This window comes from Polistes dominula, unplaced genomic scaffold (assembly GCF_049000335.1).
Source record: "Polistes dominula isolate Pdom_NZ unplaced genomic scaffold, Pdom_raw_medaka contig_16, whole genome shotgun sequence".
NCBI lineage: Eukaryota > Metazoa > Arthropoda > Insecta > Hymenoptera > Vespidae > Polistes > Polistes dominula.
In genome coordinates this window covers 3502287-3516203 of record NW_028301040.1, presented here as the reverse complement: position 1 = coordinate 3516203, position 13917 = coordinate 3502287, and the positions used below count along the sequence as shown (strand labels likewise).

Here is a 13917-nt window from a genome sequence, read left to right as displayed (position 1 = left end):
AAATGAGAGATGCGATTAGAAGGAAGATTTCATCATCAGCATATACGATGGACCGATAGTAACAGAAGCGTAAGCCGATCAATTAGCTATTAGGATTATACGTCCAGTGTTGGTAGAAGGTAGGGACGATGCGTTGGTTTCATGATGGATGGGATTTATATTAGACGATCCATAATAAGTATGAATGAGGAATAGAAAGGGGGATGTAGATGAGGTTTGGAGGAGGATGAGGTTAACTCGATCGAAGGTAAGGTTAAGTAGTTGGAGTGACGTTAAGCGTTAGAATACATACATATACATACACACATATACACATAGAAATCAGTATGTTAATTTACTTCAATACGCACATTGAACTTTCACCATAGACGTGGCATGTATAACACCGATCTGACTCGAAGCTGTACAAGTATAATTAGCCGATTCTTGAATGTCGGTTAGGAAAAGAACATTTTTTCCAACTGGAAGATTGTCATCAGGAGTTATGTCAGTTGCTGGATACTTTCGCCATTGTACCACGGGCATCGGTGCACCTACAGCGACGCAGGTCAGATTTAGGGAAGCTCCTAGCGTGACGTCGCTCACGGGTGGTGGTGGTATAGAAAAGCTCGGGGCAACTCGACGAACTAAAAGCAGAATACATTTTTAATGGTCGTCGTAACAACTCTTTTATTTCTCTTTTTATCCATCTAGGGATGGGGCCGAAAGGGTGGGTGGGTAGTATCGTTTGTGCTGTTCGACCATGCTTCCGTAGTTTTTTTTTTTTTTCTACTTTTTTTCCGTATCCGACGTATTTTTCCAACCATTCGAATCGTTGAATCTTTTATCAACGTAGCAAGAAGAATCTCGATACGTGTAGAGAAAAAAAGCTAAAAAGTTTATGGGATCGTAGTAGTATTGGGTATAATGGTCGTGTTTCGAATCGAAAAAAAAGAGGAAAAGAAATTGTATCAGTGTTTAACACTTCACATCAATTATTTCTTTAACCAACGTTTTTAATCATCGTCTAGCAACATTTTCGTTACGTTTACGTCAATGCTAATTATCGATCGTAGGATAAAATGATTTTGTTATAGTGCAATATTGGTTTATTTCGTGCGACTTCCTAATCGTATCTAATGGATTCGTTAAAGAGACAGAATCTCGTTTGTTTGCGAGCCTCGGAAAAGCGCATTGAATTCGATTGATACGAGCGTGAATTTCGTAATGTCTCGTTGCAATATGTATTCCCAACGCACATATAATCAAACGTATACATATATATGTTAGAATGTATTTACATATGGGAATGCACGTAGTATAAATCCTTTCCAATATGTATGTAAAATATACAACACACATACAAGTATAAATAAATGAATAAATAAATAAATAAATAAATGCACATACCTTTAACATAGAGCATAGTCGATTTGGAATATTCCGTACCAACAGAGTTGTTCGCAACGCATTCGTATTTTGCCTGATCGCTGCTGATGGAGTTGGTAATTTGCAATGTTCCTGAAACAAACGAAAAAAAAAAAAAATTAAAAAACAAATCAAAAAGAATCCATTACGTATAATTATATTTCCTATTATACAAATACGTACAATTTTCTTTACATTAAAACGTACCTCAAATATATATTTATGAAAAATATCCGATAAAAAATGAAAGAAAAATAAAATTCGTTTGAACGAACAACGCGAAACAAGAGTTAGGGTTTATATCAGTTAACAAACGTCTGTATTCCTGCTTGACTTATGAACCTTTTACTTTGTTTTTCGTAGCTTAATAGAGTTCCTACCGTGCTGAGAAGAGGCGTGGAGGTGTTTTCTCCCCTCCCCTCCCCCCTACCTCTCACCCAATGGTTTGTTGTGAAAGTGCGAGTGAGAAAGGAAAGGGGTGAGAAGGAAGGGAGAGAATGAGACTAGCAAACATTACCCTCTATACCCTCATCACCCTCGGCCAGTTCGTGCAAGGTTTCGACGATGCATCAACCCCTTAGCACGATACCGCAATGATGAACTGGCTGTTGCGAGGCGTGTGATTATCTTCGCCCGACGTCACTCCTCCGGTATAATTTAACTCCCTACGAAAGTTTGCAAGGTATATACCTACCACCACCCTAACCCCATCACCACCCTAACCCCACTACCATCTCGTTCTTACTCCCTTTTCCTATTCCTATCTCTTTCCTTTCTCGCGAGGCAGACTACAAGAAGGAGTAGGAGGAGGAGGAGGAAGAAAAGGATGAGGAAAAGGAACAGGAGGAAGGGTAAGGTTCGCTTAAGTAAACAATGCGCCAAGCAATTCTCCCGAGAATCTTCGCAATTCTTAATTGCGCGACGTCTCGTTCATCATTGAGAATACTAATCGAAAATCTTAAGGGAGTATTCTCGAGAAATTTCTCTTATCGATCTCAAAGGAATAAGAAAGAGAGAGGGAGGGAGGGAGGGGGTGAGATAAACCACGATGGAAAAGAGGAAGAGAGAGAAAAGTGAGCAGATATCAAAAAGGCAAAAGCAGGTCTTAACGAGGCCTTCTCTTTCTTCGAGAAACGAAGTTTGTGAAGTGAACTCGAAAAGGGTTGTTCTCTTCCCCCCCTATCCCTCCCCCTACTTTTTTTCTTTTTATCTAGATTATATCGTATGCAAAGACACAGTTGGAGAAAGAGAGAAAGAGAAAGTTAGAGAGAGAGAGAGAGAGAAGAACATGCTCGACAAGAACGTAGATACGTTTGCTAATGGAAGGTCTGCTTTTGGTAGCACAATCAACGGTGGAATCGAACCTGCAATCAACGTTAGTCAGATAGTACTGCTGCCATTACCTCTATCCAACCTGCTTAATTTCAACCTGCAAGAATAGTGGACCACCTACTTTAGCATCGGTAATTTCGATAGTTTCTAACCAGGGGAATGAATAGGCCATAGGTATTCTCTACATGGTTTTTTTTTCTTCTTCTTTAGCTCGAGGAAGTTCTTACGAAAGAGAGAAAGAGAGAAAGAAAAGAAGAACGGGGTAGGGGTAGTCGTGTTGAAGGGTCGCAAAGGGTAGAAAACACTCCATCACACGAAGTAAGAAGGTTGGTAGGTACTGTTCTGATATCTTATACGATCGGAATACGTAATCGTGCCTCATCTACAATTTCTCGTAAACCAAGCAGGAAAGAGAACGCGTATGGCCATAACGTTAGAGATCTTTCTTCGAGTCACGTGCCCATTGTTAGCACTACACACACCCAACGAAAAAGTTACACGGGTTTTATTTTTTTCTTTCTTTTTTCTTTCCCCTTTTTTTTCCTTTAAGGATCGTTCGAATAAGCCGGAACCAGTTATTTTCCTTTTTTATTTTCAATTTTCTTTCTTTCTTTTTCCCCCTTCGAATGGGATACACCTTCCCCATGAGTGTTATAATGGTTCGTTTTGCGATGAAATGTAAGATAAATTTATTTAAATTTTTTCGAGTTATTTCACATTTGATTTTTTTTTTTTCATTTATTATTTGGTATATTAAATGTCACTGACCATGTAAGAAATTTTGATTCGTACTACTTAAAATCTGACTGATTTTTCGATAAAGAACGATGAGTAACATTACTCAATACATTATTATGAAAAAATTTTTATAAAAGATAGTTACGTAACATGATTAGAATATTGAAACTTCTCTACACTAATATACTAATTTATAGTTAAGTTAAGTATCTAGGTATCTATACGTGTGCTTGTACATAATGAAATAGATTGATCAAAGATATATATATATATATATATATGTACATATATATTTAAAGATTAACGTAAAGTTACAAGTAAACTACTCTCGATGACTAACGATTAACTTGGAGAAGGTAATATGAGTTCTAGTCGAAAAGTTTTCTCACTTGCTCTCTCTCTCTCTCTCTCTCTCTCTCTCTCTCTCTCTCTCTCTCTCTATTTCTCACCCTTATCCTTGTTATGAATTGTACATGATCGACGCACGCGAACATTTTCACGAAAATCGTGTTCAGAAACGTACTGACAGTTTCTAATGCCAATATATATGTATATACGAGTATACCAACGTTAGAGAAAAGATGAGAGAGACTCTGACGTTATCTCACGTAACAAGATACGTTAAAACGTTTCAAAATAAATAAACAACAAATAAAGAAGAAGAAAAAGAAGAAACAACAAAAAGCAGGAATAGCAACAAAAAATATCTAGCAAGAGGAAAAATATTTTATTTTATTATACTATTCTTTTTATAGGAGAGCGAACAACAAAATTATGAAGAGAAGTCGTTGTTGAAATAACTTAAATCACGAAATTCAATTGTAAGAGAGGGAAGAAAGTGTCTGATGGGTTTGTAATATGCATATACATACACATATATGTATATATGTACTTGTTCTCTTTCTAAGCTCTGTTCAAACACAGTCGCGACGAGTAGACAGGTAGAAGTATACTTTACGATGGAATGCCTTCAGTGTAAACATATTCGTTATTTGAATTCTATCGAGATCGAATTCTCACTACGTAGTATAGTACATGCTATTACCACCATCACCACTATACCACTACTATTACATCTATTACTACTACAACTACTACTACTAGTATTACTAAACGCAGCAGACACAAATTTACTCTCCACACTTTTTTTCCTGAGCCCTCACAGCGAGAGAGTAACTACCATCAGCCAGCCCCTCATTATTGGCAAAGACTGCCTCACTTATTTTTCCTCTCGCAAGATACGATAGGGGTTGGTTTATAGTAGTTACGAGTTAGGATGCCATATTCGTGAAAAACGTTTCCTACAACGATGTTATACATTTGTGTGTAAACTATCGTCGTAGACATTCGTGAAAACGCGTCGTGACTATATTTCGTATTTGTCCTTCTCTTTTCCTACCCATCCACCCTCCCTATTTCCTCCCTTCTCCTCATCCTCTTCCTTCTCTTCTTCTTCTTCTTCTTCTTCTGGCAATATTAAATATAAGGAAAGATATTTCAATATTGATTCACAAATACGATGTAGGTGGAAAACGTGCACAGAGTAAAGGTGTATATGAGAAAGAAAATGTATATATGGGTGTGTATGTGTGTGTGCGTGAGAGAGGGAGAGAGTGGTTTTCCTGTCGTCTCAACTTCCTATTTTTTTTTCTCTCTTTCTCTTTTTCTCGCCCTTTTTTTTCCTTTGCTACGTACCACGACATCCCATAAATATGTATACATATTTATGCCTAGTACATGCCACCCCTTTCCCACCCCCTATAGCCCGTCTTCTCCTTTGGCACGCTTCGAAGAAAACGCCTTCGTCTTTCATTTCTCCCTCCCACCTCTTATACTCCCCTAACTTCGAATGATCTCACTTAGACGAATTTTTCTTCCAGAAAGATTTTCTTTCTTTTTTATTCTTTTATTTTTTTTTCTTTTCTTTATCTTCCCCTTTTTACAACCATTCAATCACAATATTCATCTTATTTTTATTCTTTTTTTTTTTTTGCTTTATGACAGACATAGTACATGTATTTCAATTCAAATGTCAACTGTCACTCCTGATTGTTTCTTTTTTTTTCTTCTTTTTCTTTTTTTCTTTTTAGCATCGTGCAAAGTTTCAATCGATTTTGTCGAAATATTCTCAGTCTCTCGATTGAGTAAATTTTTAATAATTCTTGCATAATATTCCTAGAATTAATGCTAATTATACTAACTAAGTATTAAACTACGATCGTGGTTTTAATGAATAAATCAATATTTAAATTACAATTACAATAAATCTCTTAGAATATTTGTCAAACTTTTGAAAACGCAGAGTTTAAATTCACACACACACACACACACGCACACACACACACACACACACACACACACACACACACACACACACACACACACACACACACACACACACACACACACACACACACACACACACACACACACACACACACACACACACACACATAGATAATGACGATTAATTCTTGATTTCCTTTTTGTCAAAGATTCTCGACAATAGTACGGAAGGAAGAAAGAGATGGAAGAAAACAGAAAGAGTGATAGAGAGAGAGAGATAGAGAGAGGTGGAGAGGGGTAGTTTTTAGGGGTTGATTGGAAAGGGAAGATGTACGATCGCGTTCTACTTCGACTAATCAAAGAGCCGAACGTGAGTCGCATTAACGTCAAAAGCAGAATACTCCTCGGCGTTTAACAGGATGGCACCACCGGATACAAGGGTGCGGGTAAACGGAAGATCATGCGGGCACAGGAATGTCTTTGGTAAAATGCTTTAAACGTTAACTCGAGCGAGAACGTCGTTCGTCTTCGTGCTTTACCTTTGTTGCAATCGTACAAAATACCTCAGCAGCAGTAGCAGTAGCAGCAGCAGTTGCAAGCTACGAATGCGTTTTCTAACAACCTGCTTTCTCAATACTCCTCTCTCTCTTCTTCACCCCTCTTAACTAGTACAACTACCATACCTAAAACGTAGAGACCTGACGTTTATAAACCAACCGTTCTGAGTTCTCTTATTTTCCTTCAATTACCTCTTTTTGTCAAATGGTGACTCCAATTGAAAGCAAGTTTTATATATAGGGGAGAGTAGGGTAATGGGAGTCACTTAAGCGAGAATTCAAATAAATTTTTAATTATAAGCAAACTATTTATTGCAACGGCCTTTAAAAATCATTTACCTTATTAACTATCATTATAAATACTTCTCAGTGTCTTTGGCAATCAACTTTGGATATAATAAAAGTTTAAAAAAAAAAACAGATTTGACTCCCATTGCACCAACATGGGGGTAATGGTGGTCACCCTGTGGGCAATTGGAGTCAAAAAAAATCTAAGAATCGTGAGCCCATAGCCCACATGAGGTGCATCTAAACCACATTAACAGTCTCGTTTGTTTCTTGAAATACTTTGCGCTTCGCCTTTTCAGAACCCTTTTTCTGTATCGCAGTCTTTTTTCCCTGACCTTTACCTTTCCATCTCTTTTCTTTTTCTATACCCCCTGTTTTTTTCTTTTTCTTATTTTCTTTTTCTATTAGGTTTTTTTTTATTGGCGTTGAAGTTATAATTGTTGCGTGTTGCTTCTTTCGACCCTTTCTTGAAATTATAATAGATGTTTTCTCTGGCAACTTGATTAAATCATGCAAATTAGCACTAATTTGGTTTGACGGGCCAGGTACTGGTGATACAATATCTGGTTCAGAACCAAGTGGGCCTACTTGTTTAGACATCCTAAGAACCGGTGAATCTATTTGTTTTGTTTTGTTTTGCTTACCCTATACTTGCGGGTAATAGGAGTCACCTGACTCTCATTTCCCACAATTACACTAATGAGTAAAAGAATAAAATAAAAAAAATCTTTAAAACATTGACATAATCTGAACTGCACATCACAATTTCGAACGTCTAACTAGGCTCGTGTAAAAGTCTTAATCGCATACTGCCAGATATTCGACACTTACCTTCTAATTTGCATTGACGAAAAATTATATCAGCGGAGCACAAAAAAAAATACCGCGCGTATCTCAATAGCGCGGGCGCTGACTAGCGCGAGCCGTTCCAGGTAGTGTTGAGGGGTCAGAGGGAAGCTAGGTACGTTGTTTACGCGTCGCTCACACGTACTGATTCGTAGATGTAAGGGTGACTCCTATTACCCGCTGACTCCCATTACCCTACTCTCCCCTATATATATATATTTTACATTCGTCTTTTTTCGTCTGCTTCCTGAGAAGAAAAAGAAAAGGAATGGATGGGTGGTGTTGTAGAAGGTGGTTGTGGTCGAGGATGAGGGGTAACTCACTCAAGTTCCGTTCGTATAGGCGGCGTCATAAGTCAAGTTCCCTAAGGTAAAGGGTGGTCTAATGGTCCCAAGGGAACTCCTCCTCGAAGGGTTCGTTGCTTCGCTTGGTTTGCCGAATGAGAAGGGGAAAAGGAGTGAGGGAGTTGAACTCGAGAAGGTAGAAAAGACGGTCCGTGCGAAGTTGGTTGGTTGGTTGGTTGGTCTAGCAAGAGGTCCCTACTGAGAGTTTTGGAACGTGCTAGAAAGGTTCACCTTGTTTCGCGATGATGTTTCTGCTAGGAAAGTGAGAGAAAGATGGAGAGAAATAGAGTAAAAGAGGGAACGAGAAAGAGGGGTTGGTTGTGTTAAAAGAGCCGAAGAACGGTGGGAATTTCAGCACAGGTGTTAAGCCTTGCCTGTTGTACCCATATAACTCTCGAGGTTTGTTTCGAACTTAGAATCATCCCTTTTCTTCGTAACCCCCCGTTTTGCCCTATTCTCAAACTCCTTCTCTATTGTATCTCTCTTTTACACTTACTTCTACTGTAGGCCAACGAGCTTTATAATGGTTGAAATTTTACGAGTGTTGACGAAGAGTTAACTATTCTCTTTCTCTGTTTCTCTCGAGCTTCTATATCCAATGTGCTGCTGCTTTTATTCCTTTACTTTGTCCTTATTCCCTTTATACGTTAACCCTAAACTTCTCACGCTTAAACGGAGACCGTGAAATATAATTTAACGATTGGATATATTAAGTTCTTACGGCTTCTATACATGTCTCTTGTATTTTCTATCCTCTCATCCTTTCGAAAGAGACAATTTATAAGATAAGATAAGAGAAAGAGAGAGAGAGAGAGAGAGAGAGAGAGAGAGAGGAAGAGGAAAAGTTGGTTGGATTAGTGAAAAAGATATAAGAATATATTATCTATAAAACTATATCGTGACCTTTAGTAAACGTTGCTAAAGATTAAATGAGACGTTAAACTGATTTAACTTACTCAAAAGTAAGAGAAATCTAATTAAAACGGGGACAAACTTTTCCGTAGAAAGGAACAAATAAAACTTTCTTTTGAGATGCGTGCGATGTACTCTTTAACGAAATCGTTATTATTATTATTATTATTATTATTATTATTATTATTATTATTATTATGTTAATGTGTACCCAATTATATGCTCAAATTCATTTTATTTGTACAGAAAAGTTTTAATATCATAGATAATTATTTTGTAATAATATCTTCATAATAAATTACTTTTTTCAAATGTTTGACTATATATATACTCGTGCTACTTAAAAGTGTCTGATTATTAAAAAACGAGTTGTGTGTTTCTTACTACTTAAAAATGTCTGACCACGATGGACGCTTGATTCGTACTACTTAGAAATGTCTGTTCACATAAAGATACTTTGTATTTTACTACTTAGAAATGTCTGATCATAATGGAAACCTGATTCGTACTACTTAGAAATATCTGGTCATATATGAGACTACTACTTAAAACTATTACGATTTTTTTCCAATAAATATTTGCATTGTTGCGTTTGTGTATAGAAAAATAAAAAAAAAAAAAAATATTGAAAAGTATGTGAGCTTAAACGCGTTTTACGTTTTACACGTGATTTTCTAGGATTTATGAAAGCCTTCCTTTCGGCACGATGGACATCATCCTTCAGACGCACTACGTTTATGCTTCTAACCTTTTTCTTCTTCCCTACCCCTAGGTACATCCATTTTCCAGGGGTTAAACTTTATACCGTCAAGGTTGGCGTGTGTGTGTCTATACGCATGTAAAGAGAAAGAGAAAGAGAGTGAAAAGGGTATAACGTTTTCTCATGATCTACTCTTTGCAGTACATTAAGCCATATATTTTATGGTATAAGAGAAATGAAGGTGGTATGATATCGTATGGTGAAAACAGGTATTGATATCGACAGGGAGGAAAAGTGACTATGAGACATGGGAATAATATGCGAGTTTAGTGACTGATGCGTTTTGTCTTTTGCACATAGGTTGTCTCAAACATTTATTTTTATTCATTTCAAATTATTCCATTATTATTATTATATTTATTATAACTTTCACAATTTGACTGATCTTATGCGGTTATTAGATTTAACAAAAAAATACTATTGTTATCACCACGAATAACACAACACAACAACAATAATAATAAAAAGTATTATGGGAAAAGAAGTCAACATCATTTTTGAACATTTATCTATCTCGTAACAACAAAAGACGTTGTGGCATCAAGTAACGTCCTAGTTGCAAGTTGCAACATATAGCAATAGTTGGGAAGGGGATAGGAGGGAGAGGAGGAGGATGGGTGGTTGGTTTACTGGGATGCATCCTTCCTACCAACGTTCTAATGTATACTTTTCACGTCGCGGTAAAACTGCGAGCTTCGTGTGCCGTAAAGATAGTCGAGCGAATAACGGCAGCGCATGCCGAGTATTACGCGACGTACCTCGCTCGATAATGATACCGCACCCCGACGATAAAAACAAAGTGAAACCCTTATTCTCTTTCTCTTACTATGCCCACGATGACGCGTTTTTCGCTGCGTTGCTCGTGCGAAAAACGAGGCCGTTTTTATCCAAGATAACTACTTCCTTTTTTCTTTTCTTTTTTTTTTTTTCATTCTTTTTTCATTTTTTCTTTTTTTTTCTCCCATTTAAATCGAGATCGAGAATTTACTCTCTTTTTTTTTCTTTTTTATCATTTTGTTCTGTATAAAATCATATGTTCGCTTTTAAAAGACTGAAATTATTGACCCGTTTTGACATATTCTCATTTGACAGATTTGACCTTTTATTTATTTGTTATTATTATTATTATTATTATTATTATTATTTTTAGATTCAATGGTAATTATTTCGTCAAACAAATATTCATTTTTCTTTTATTCTATATTTAATAATGATATTATAAAGGCAATGTAATTTTATCGAATAAAGTATCCAATTAAACGATAATAAATCCATGTTTATCTATACGAATCAGCATTTATTCCATATACCAATATATATATTTAATAAAGCAAATGCCATAAACAATAGGCAAAGTTTAATATATATTCATTAAAGTATGTTTAATATTATGATAATAAATATGCAAAAGGTTGTTATATTGTTGCTTACAAATAAATATATTACTCGAATAATCATATTATTTTCATAATGTAATACATATTATATATATAAGAAAAAATAAAAAAATACACAAAAATTTTATATCATTTTAAAAAATTGCAATAATTCGTTTTCAAGTGTTAATTACCAAATTTTATATGTTCTATTCGTAGAATTCTCAAAAAATCTAAAGTATCATACAAAAAACATCTTTCTAGGATCTATCGTTGAATTTTTCGTATCATGATATGCCACGTTTGGGAATATGATCTGAAATAAACCGATTCCAACGAGAAATAGAAAAGAAACGAAAGAAAAAGATAGACAGTCAAAAAGACAGACAGACAGACACACATACGGAAAAAGAAATAGAGAAAGAAGAAGGTTGACGTAAAAATTTCGATGTCCTGAAAATTCAGTTTCCCCCTATCCCTTTCCTTCCCTCTTTCTCTTATTTTAGATCTTCATCTGATCGATCGAAAGGATCGTGTCAGCCGATGTTATATATACCCTTGCCATGAACAGTAGTAGTAGTAGTAGTAGGTGGAATACGTTTTATGGGAAAAGTAGCTTGGATAGGAAGTAAAAGAGAGTGAGTATTGGATACGAGTATCTGACGACAACTACGACGATGAGGGACAACTACGATGAGGTTAATAGTAGTAGTAGTAGTAGTAGTAGTAGTAGTAGTAGTAGTAGTAGTAGTAATGGTGATATGGTTGGGGTGTTGGTGAACGCGAGCCAATAGTCGACGCTTATGAGCACCGTATATGACCAGACACGAAGTGTACTTCGCGAAGTGGGCAGGTGTGCTCTCGGCAAACGAGATGGATGTACTGAATGTTCCCATATCGCGTGACCACTCGATCAACGCTGCTGCGAGTTGACAGTGACTTACGCACTCTGGCACTCAACGAGATATGACATGCGCCAGGGGCTCGAACACCCTTCCTCTCTTCAACCCTCTTTACCTACCTACCCCTCTGAATCCCCTCGTTGTCGTCGTCGTCACTCTCTCTCTCTCTCTCTTTCTCTCTTATTCTCTTTTCTAGTCATTCTTTTTTTTTCTTTTTTTTTCTCTTTCGTTCTAGACGAGCTCAAACACTTTATTCTTCCACGTTCGATATCCTCTTTTCATCGAAAACTCATGTTCCTCGATCACTTATCTTACGTCTTTTCTACTATGTATATGTATATATATGTATGTGTATGTGTGTCTATACTCTTTTATATTTTCTACTAAAATTACTTTCAATCTATTCTATCATTTTTTTCTTTTATATGGATATTCTTTCAAAGAATATATGTTTAGACCCTTAAGCGTTACGTGTCTAATAAAAAGTATTTTTCATTATTTAAATATATAAGTTTTGAATATTTTTTTTTTAATTATTATTTATCATTTGGATAGTATTTTTTAATATATATTTTTTTTTTTAACAAAGTCCTTCCTATTATTATAAATGCAAATCATCTATTTGATTGATAATTAAGTACGTACAGTTTTATTTATTCAGAAAACATCGTCTGTAATTTACTATTAAATAAACGAACTTACTTTACTAACAATATAATAATATTTGAAATACTCCTAAATTATTATTTAAAAAAAAGGATACATACATAAAAATCATTTATTTAAGAAAATGTTGAAAAAATACCCAATTAATTAGAAGATTTATAAAAGAAAGGGATTAGAAAAAAATTGTAATAAATTTTATATAAAATTGGTTAAAATAATAATAACTCGAGATGAACGTTTTTTTGTAAAGATTTGGTCGTGATTTGATCTTGCCGTAGGTGTACTGATATTCTATCATGCTTTGATCGCGAGTGGATGAGCAAAGTTAGATTCGAACGTGTCCGGACTATAAAGTCGAAGGTAACGGGTCACCGATGGCTAAAGCACTGATCTTTACTACTTACCACTTTCTAGAACCGTGAAACGTGGATTGGACGTGTCCATGGGCAGCATATTTCGTACCCAAGAGATGATGGGCGTCGGTGAACCAACAGCTCCGCAAAGCAGAACAGCATTATGACCCATCTCTACCACCTTTGCTGCTGGCGCTTGAGTGATCATCGGAAAGCCAGGTGGTAAATTCTCCGCTGTAATCAAAATTACGATATATGATACATCGTTCAATTAAAAATATTATTTTTATTATAAATACGAAATATTTCATAATAATAACAATTTATGGTATATTTAAGTTCACGTTTAAATATATATTTCAATTGATTGCAACAAACTTTTCTTGGTTACCTGATATTAGTAAGGAATATATTGCACGTTTTAATATCAGGTGACTAAAAAAAGTTAGTGTATCAATAATTCTTTAGGTTTGTGTATCATGTATATCACTATTAATTAAATTAGCACAAACTTTCTTGGTTATATGATATCAGTAAATAATGTATTATATATTACAATATCAAGTAACCAAGGTAACTCGTAACATGAGGTAACTTATACGTTAACTCAGAAACGGTACGAACTTTTTTTGATTAGTTAACGATTACATAAATCGATCGAATGTTTTTTCTTTAATTGAATTATTGAAGTGAAAACTTCTTAAAGACCCTACGGACTTATCGGAAAGACCCTACGGACTTCTCGGAAAGACCCTACGGACTTATCGGAAAGACCCTATGGACTTATCGGAAAGACCCTACGGACTTTTCGGAAAAAACCTCACTACTTTTCGGAAAAAACCTCACTACTTTTCGGAAAAAACCTTAGTATAGAGGTGTTTACTACACTAACAGAGGTGATTAGTTACTATGCATTTTTTAGTTACCAGAAGCAACTCGTCTCATTTCTTTGAATTGAGAACTTGCTTGCTGTGTAATATGTTATCTATTTATATATGTTTTCAATAAAACGTATAATAATTTTTGAATGTGATAACAATAATATAATTATAATATTATAACAAATAAACCCAACAATTATCCTACTCCTGACATTCTGCAGTCGTCTCATTCTCTCGAAACTTAGATTTTCGAAGGTTTCACTTCTAAC

The 13917-nt window shown here is 35.6% G+C and overlaps 1 protein-coding gene across 10 annotated transcripts in view; it reads right to left on the bottom strand.

Annotated features, from left to right (window-relative positions):
• Positions 1-13917, bottom strand: part of Lar (tyrosine-protein phosphatase Lar) — a 506717-nt gene that overhangs the window by 34462 nt on the left and 458338 nt on the right. For all 10 annotated transcript variants that reach the window (XM_015317927.2, XM_089174791.1, XM_089174795.1 and 7 more), the window contains 3 exons: positions 12819-13001; positions 1390-1500; positions 351-626 (listed from right to left, as the gene is read on the bottom strand). In XM_015317927.2, the coding sequence (XP_015173413.1) occupies positions 351-626; positions 1390-1500; positions 12819-13001 (570 nt within the window). The remainder of the gene's footprint in view (positions 1-350; positions 627-1389; positions 1501-12818; positions 13002-13917) is intronic.